The sequence below is a fragment of the Opisthorchis viverrini genome, assembly GCF_000715545.1.
Source record: "Opisthorchis viverrini unplaced genomic scaffold opera_v5_76, whole genome shotgun sequence".
In the NCBI taxonomy this organism is placed as follows: Eukaryota; Metazoa; Platyhelminthes; class Trematoda; order Opisthorchiida; family Opisthorchiidae; genus Opisthorchis; species Opisthorchis viverrini.
The window spans coordinates 536,199-544,020 of record NW_008751730.1 but is presented as its reverse complement, the minus strand read 5'-3'; the positions used below and the strand labels follow the sequence as shown (position 1 = coordinate 544,020).

Below are 7,822 nucleotides of genomic sequence, written 5' to 3'. Positions count from 1 at the left end.
CTCTTTCTCCACCAAACACCCAGAAACATGGTTCGCAGTCTATCTGGCCAACATCCTCATCGCCTTCAGTCCAAGCCACTCAGTCGATCGAAACAGCACAACCATTTGGGCCCCATGCCACATGGTCCGGCTGCATCTCGGGAACGTCAACGGTCAACCGTCCTATCCCATCCATCATTAGCCCAACTACGACCGAACATGATGGGTGGTTCCAAGCGCATCCAGCTCCGAGTTTGTCTCCCAACGTCCCGGTGGCGATTTCTCCTGTGGGTATGAAATCTCATGGGCGGTCGAAGGGCCCTGGTGGAGAAAGGACAAACACTGGGTATGGGGTTCTTCATGCTTTTTTTCGGTCCATCGTTCCTTGCCTCTTGCTTTAGTTCCACGCTACCCGACTTTTGAGTTATCTTGGTGGTTATGGTGCGAACTTCAGGCTGTCTTGAGTACCATTCCTCGGTTTACCGGTTTACATCTATTCGGGTTCCGTGCACAGAAAGGCTGTGAAGCACTAGGCTGGGTTGGGTTGAATGTGAACTAGTGCATTTCGTACCAAGTTCCGACCGAACTGGTTCATACGGAAAGTGATTGCTTAATTGACCGCTTATTTGGGTTTCAGTCGGTTCTTGACAAACATAGTCTTAGGCATTGTGAACTATTGTTCATGTATGCTACAGGCAAAGGGTTGACCTTGACATGGGGATCACGTAACGGAGCACATGATTAGTAACTCAGCTACTGAGTGTTTTGCGCCGTGACGGGCAACACTCGTGTTCGTCCGTGTCACCAAATGTGTTGGATGTAGATAAGCAAATACAGGGCGGTAAGCCGTTGAGGGACACGTTCACTTGAAGGTATAACCGTTTTCCTTGAGCCCATCTACGATCCACTGAAAGCTAACTGGAATGACTGCAGCGTTTGAGACAAAATTGTGAACCTGGGGGCCTTGATGTGATGGGCTTTTTGCTATAGCTCGCCGCGAGCTCCATAATGAGTTCAAAGAAGTTGTCTTCAACCACTCTTGGCTTGAATCAACTTTATTTTCGGATTTTTGTTAAGAAAGTCATCGTCCAGTCTTCACCAATCGATATTTTTATGTGTTTTAACAGCCGGACTTCGAGAGTCAACTTCCGACGGGCATCTGTAGCTAGTTGTCCCTCATCAACTTCGGTCGACCTAACTCAGGAGCCGTCTATGATGTTATCGGGACCGATCGAGACACGACTCGTTCCTGGCTTGGCCCAGTCCAGTCTCCGTCCACACTCATCTGAAGCCAGTCAGCAGCCTGGTTCAACTTTCCTCATCGCCTCTCCTCTCTACTCGCCCAATCCTTCTTACCCAGCCACTATGAGTACAGTTGGCGCAGATCGATATGTTCCACCCACCAGCCCTCAGTTAGCCAACAGCAGCAGCAGTACAAACATTACTAACCCAGCACAGGTTCGTTGGACCGATGGCACAGTGCCACGTGACATTAGTTTGACGCCACAACAACAGCCACGGATCAGCTCACTTCCAACGACGCCGACTAAATACGTGGTCGGTTACGTTCCCACCACCCTCAGTGTAATTACCGTCAGTCCCACGTCAGGTCACACACCGCCAGCGCAACCCTCTCCACACTACCTAAACAACACCACAACTTCTACACATGCACCATCAACCGCTAGTTCTGATCAGGTCACCAATGCATTTTTCCTCTATCCCTCACCTGAACAATCGTCCAAGGAATCCGCCCCCAGGCCCACAGGAACTAATTTCATTTACCCGTCACAGGAGCCATCGCAACCCATTGTCCTACAACCACCGATTCAGCCTCAGTTTCCCCAATCGACATACAGTGCGGCGACTCCAGTTCTATCCCGTTCGACTGTACACGCACGACCCTTACCGTCCTCGGTCGTTGGCGAACTACAGCATCCCGGTGTCGATCCCATCATGTCCCATAGAACTCACAAATTGAGCCGCGCCGCAGAACAAACGTCTTTCTCCGAAAGTTACGTGATTGTGGAACCGCAAGTCAATGCCGGCAACTGTGTTCCAATGGACACGAAGCTGGAAGATAGTCTCCTTCCGGAGGACATCATCAACGACGTATTTGATCGTAAGTTCCATATATAGCCGTTTGTTTGGAGGTATTTTTGCGTCTTTTCTTGACTCCAAACATACTACTAATTGGGTTGCTGAAATTTTTTCGTCCTTATTGTGACTTACCAACACTATTCTACTCGAACCTCAATTATACACAATTCGCGAAATACCCTCCTGCCTAGCGACTCCCGGTCGTGGGCTGTCGAAGTTTTTTCAGCAACCCTATGGGGAAGTGTGCTTCGCCAAGAAAATAGCACTGTGACATCTCAAATATCGTACTAATTGAAACATGGCGCGACCTTCGTGCAGAATACTCAGGCGACCGGAAGGTCCGTGGTTCGAACCCAACCTCTGCCTCTCGACTTTCCTTGTTTAGGCTTGGGCAATCTGGCAGTATCCCAGCCCTCGTGCTCCTTTTGGGTAGCAGCTAGACACTGAAAGGGTGATACAGCTGAACGATTTTTTAATGCGTTATTCCTGCCATGTATGACTGTACACGCACGACCCTTACCGTCCTCGGTCGTTGGCGAACTACAGCATCCCGGTGTCGATCCCATCATGTCCCATAGAACTCACAAATTGAGCCGCGCCGCAGAACAAACGTCTTTCTCCGAAAGTTACGTGATTGTGGAACCGCAAGTCAATGCCGGCAACTGTGTTCCAATGGACACGAAGCTGGAAGATAGTCTCCTTCCGGAGGACATCATCAACGACGTATTTGATCGTAAGTTCCATATATAGCCGTTTGTTTGGAGGTATTTTTGCGTCTTTTCTTGACTCCAAACATACTACTAATTGGGTTGCTGAAATTTTTTCGTCCTTATTGTGACTTACCAACACTATTCTACTCGAACCTCAATTATACACAATTCGCGAAATACCCTCCTGCCTAGCGACTCCCGGTCGTGGGCTGTCGAAGTTTTTTCAGCAACCCTATGGGGAAGTGTGCTTCGCCAAGAAAATAGCACTGTGACATCTCAAATATCGTACTAATTGAAACATGGCGCGACCTTCGTGCAGAATACTCAGGCGACCGGAAGGTCCGTGGTTCGAACCCAACCTCTGCCTCTCGACTTTCCTTGTTTAGGCTTGGGCAATCTGGCAGTATCCCAGCCCTCGTGCTCCTTTTGGGTAGCAGCTAGACACTGAAAGGGTGATACAGCTGAACGATTTTTTAATGCGTTATTCCTACCATGTATAGAATGAAGTACTTTAGTATATATATATACCCTTATATTGCTTACAAGTCATGTAAACCCTACACAAGGAATCAGGTGTTTAGTTAACCCCATTTGGTTCAGAAGTCACAGGCCATGCACACAGCCATGCCACTTTAGAACTACCCCTTCTTGTTCGTTTTCACTCTTGTTTGGTCGCTTTTGTACCAACTAGATGACGTTCAGATGATTCATACTCGACTCAGCACAAATTGTGCGGAAGCTCATTGACATGTTTCGATGTGGTAGACTGCGGTACACGTTATCGTGTACTCACTTGATCCGGTCTTGTTTGTCAGTGACCGGTAAATGAGGCGTTTTCCCTCTATTCACTGACTCTACACTGAATCCAAAAAAAAACACTGACTGGCAGCGTTTATACTGTCTCTATCAGAAACAAGGTTCAGCCTGCTTTTGAAATTCTTTCAGGCCTTCACTTTTCAACCACCGAGCACGTCACATTAATTCTCATCGTTTTAGATGCCTGTTTCAGCGCACCGTTATCTCAGTTTTGCATACAAAACGCTTAGGTTGACGGTCGCCTCCCTGTTCCACATTACTCCATGTACTGCTGTCCGTTCAGCTGCATGGTGGATTGATGATGTTTCAAAAGCTCTGGTTGAGTGTTGGTCTGTTCGCCGACCTTGGCAGTTGGATTGCAAGCGTTTCATCACCAGTCGTGGTGATATCGTTAGTGCGGGGTTAGGTGGTATATTCATTCTATTCTGCCTTTGCTTATATAGTTTCTAAACAGTATCCAGAGGGGGTCTTCGCGTTGTTTGATTGGTCACCTTGGAACGCATGGTTGCGTTGAGATCTCATTTCCCTCTATCTGGTTCGTTCTTTGGGCGCCTTCAGTTCGACAGTTTCGTTTCTCCATTGTGATTGGACAGTTTCTTTCTTGCTCTGCGGTCTGATTTTGTTCCCCTTGATTGGCTGATCCGATTGCTTCCAATTTTTAGTGTTCTTCTTTGATCCCATTGTTCCGTTGGTTGCCGTCAGCCTGTTTAATTTCCCATTTGGTTCAGAGTCCCTTGGCTGTATAGTTGTCTTGTTCATAGCGGCTGATAGACTAGGTCGGTATCTGTGTGTCTATTGATCGATTTTCCTGTAACTTTCTGGTGGATTCATCTGCAGTCTGTATTCTTTTCTTGACTAGACTGATCCATTACAGTTCGCGCATATTCTTTTGGTCAACACCAACACGTATGTATGAAGCGTTTGCTTTCACCTGTTAAGTTTGTCACTTCGTGTAGTCGACGAGCTGGCCACCTTCACTTGCCCAATCGGATCGATTCTTTGATCCAATTCTGGGCTCAGAACCTGGAAGGAATTGAAGCTGGGCTTCTCTCTAGGTACCTTGTTTGTCCGCCAAGACACCAATTACAAACATACTGACTGAATGGCACAAGTAGTTAAACTTCCACTACCTCTCCGCTTTTTTATTTCAGTGGAAACTATGGTTGTTGCAAAACAGCAACAACAGCAACAGTTATCCGCCAAGGACTGTGGTCTCCGTAACAACTGCTCCTATTCCACCTACTCTCCGAACCTTCTCGAACTGGATGCACCCCGGGACTTGAACACGTACCCTTCCACCGCGTCCTCGTCGCCCAGTCCATGTTCGCCTAGGCTGAGCAACACAATTCCGCCAGATTCGCGGTCATATCTGAGCCCTTGATTTTTACTCTCAGACACCTATTTCTTCAACCCATGCATCTGTCATCCATTGGTCTTTCACGAACGGACTGCGTCGGCATTATCTTACCAAGAAGACCTTAACAGACCTTACGCATTTGTGTTCGGTCGTGTTCCTATTGAACTCTTCTCTTCGACTATTCGTAGCGAGAATTTGCATGCTTTCACTTTCGATGTGTGACCTTGCCACCCAAAGGACACACTGTGGCTGTCATCATTTGTCAGACTACAAGGTCTTACAATAACACACATGGTTTTGACTAGGTCCCCTTGCTGACTGAGTCCTCCCGCCTCCAGTTGTCCCGATATTTTCCGGACCAACTGCCTACCACTCCACACGCTGCCCCCACTTTTACTTCACTCAGGCGAATCACTTACTCTCCGGGACCTCTCTCAAGCATCTTGCGTTATCGGTCGAGTGCTTCAGACTGGAACGTCTGTGTTTGTGTTAGTGTGTCTTCAATTACTTTTGTGCCCCTCAGCTCCACTCCCCCCCCCACCTCCACGTTCACTGACACACCCTAGCACAGCCAGCCCACTACCAGGATATGTTTTCAGGTATTATCTCTCTCTCTCACACACACACACACACCACACGCCCTTTCGTTGTTGAAGTTTTATTTGATTTTGTCGTTTTGCTGACTTTTTTGAGGTTTGAAAAGCCAGGACAATCCTTCGGTCATAGCGCTCAATTCCGGTTCTCTGGGTGTGTCGTCACTGTTCTACAGGCGTCGCTAGTGTGCAGGACAGTGGACTAGTGGATAAACGTGTGGCAGTCTGATTAGATTCCTCTGCGGTTTTTTCAAAACACATTTGCTTTGACAACTTTATTCCCGCACACACACACACGCGCCCTTCCGTTACCTCCTTCTGACACAAGCTATTTTTTCACGTGTTTTCGCGCAATATGCCACAGGTCTGTGTGTGTGTGACCTGTTTTTGAGCTTCGATGTGCATGCCTCGGAACCCTTCTTTCCGCCCCCCCCCCTTCCGGCGCCACAAATACGGTCAGGGCTAGCGTTTTTACATTTTTATCGCTAGAGATTTATCCGATATCTGTGTGTACACACACCTTTTTCTACGGCTAAGGCTGCGCCGCGCAGGGGCAGCGTTATTAAAGGCATTTTTCGCGCTGGCCTCCTCATTTCCAATCCATCCGCCGTTCACATTTCTTTCCCATCCTGTTTCTCACACTGGACGCCATCGTTTTTGACTACGGCCTCTTTCACCACTGCATCCTTGTTTGTACATTTCGGTGTGTGCGTGTTGGGGGAAGTTGTATTGTTCGTCCGGCGGTTCGCATCCTTCAGTTTTCCGTATCCAATGAACTTAGTTCACAATAAGAGTCACACGCACAATTTTTAATCCTCGTACACACGCTCGCTGATAACGAAGATCACACCATTTACCATTTTGCATAGTGTCACAATTTGTGTGTGTGTGTAGTGGTTATTCTTCCGGCTTTCTTGCCATCTGATTTTATCTGCCCCTCGTTTCCCAGCGCCCCGTCATCATTCAGTCTCACTTTCAAGACGTCCATATCTCTAGATCTCTTTGTTTGTTTCTCTGTGGCGCCGTTCACCTCGTTCCCCGGAATTGTTTTCGCTTTCTTGTACTCGTCTCTCATTTTTCTATCCGGTTCGATCATCCGGCCCACCCTATTCTCCTCGATCACTCAGTGAATATCCCATTCTATTTTCGACGCTCCTTGTTTTTTTTGCTATTTACATGTAGATATACATCATGTCTTCAAAGAACCGTACCATCTTACGTGATTTTTTGCCGTCTTTTGTTCATTGGACAATGGTTTGGCCCCGGGTCGCGAACCTAGACTGTACGAGCACCTGGAACGAAGTTGTATAGCGACAAAAGTGACACAGTACAGTATCACATGAGGTCAGTAGGGAATCAGTCTTGGGATGGAGTCAACGACCTTTTCTTACCGGATTAATAAGCTCCACTGAACAACTGGAGAGTTTTGTGGTTCCGATTACTTGTGCAAGGGGGCAAGACCACGCAAATAATATGTTTTCGTGTACTTCGTGAACTGGATCTTCGTAAGACTTTCGGAGGTATCGTTGAAATGGTGCTTGATCGGGTCGTTATTTGCTGGACTTGTATCATAAACTAGTCGTGTTTCTGGTGATGGGACGTGTGCTGAGGTTCACGATACGGAGCTTTGAGTCACGCGCAGGTTTGATAACCCCGAAAGAACGGGATTAGGAAGCCTACGACAATCTTTCCCCATAGGTGAGCGAAATTTCGACCAACCTCAACTGTCCACGTGTTGTGACTTGGTGAACCGTAGTGCAACTCTGTATCGGTCCCTTGGCTTCCTGCTCCGCCAACTATGTTACATCCCTATTATCATGAACACATATCTCCGGCCGACAATGGAATACGCGATCCAAGCCTGGTCTCCATGGCTGCAAAAGGATACACAACTGCTAGAGCGTATCTACCACCGCGCGACCAAGCTGGTCATTGGCCTCCGAAACGTTCCCTACAGTGAAAGGCTACGTAAACTCGATTTGTTTGATTTAACTTATCGGCGTATACGAGGAGACCTCATCCCGATGTTCAAGATAATAAACACCCCTAATCACCCTTTAAAACATTTGTCCACAGTTAATTTGGCCCGACAGACCCGACGGAATCCATTGGCCGTTTGACATTCCATGTTCCCGCATTAACTGTCGGCGCTACTTTTTTTCAGTCCGCGTATCCCTCACGTGGAACAAACTACCAACATCTGTTGTGGATTGTGGTAACCTCGAGACTTTCAAACATTCGCTTGACGAATACATAAGACCTCACCC

At 47.6% G+C, this 7,822-nt stretch overlaps 1 protein-coding gene across 1 annotated transcript; it reads left to right on the top strand.

Annotated features, from left to right (window-relative positions):
- Positions 1–2,574: 2,574 nt before the first annotated feature.
- Positions 2,575–6,761, top strand: T265_04455 (hypothetical protein; the record flags this gene model as incomplete). The annotated part of the gene is made up of 2 exons (XM_009169204.1): positions 2,575–2,812; positions 4,757–6,761. 2 exons carry the CDS (start codon positions 2,575–2,577, stop codon positions 4,984–4,986), a joined length of 468 nt encoding a protein of 155 aa, XP_009167468.1.
- Positions 6,762–7,822: the final 1,061 nt, after the last annotated feature.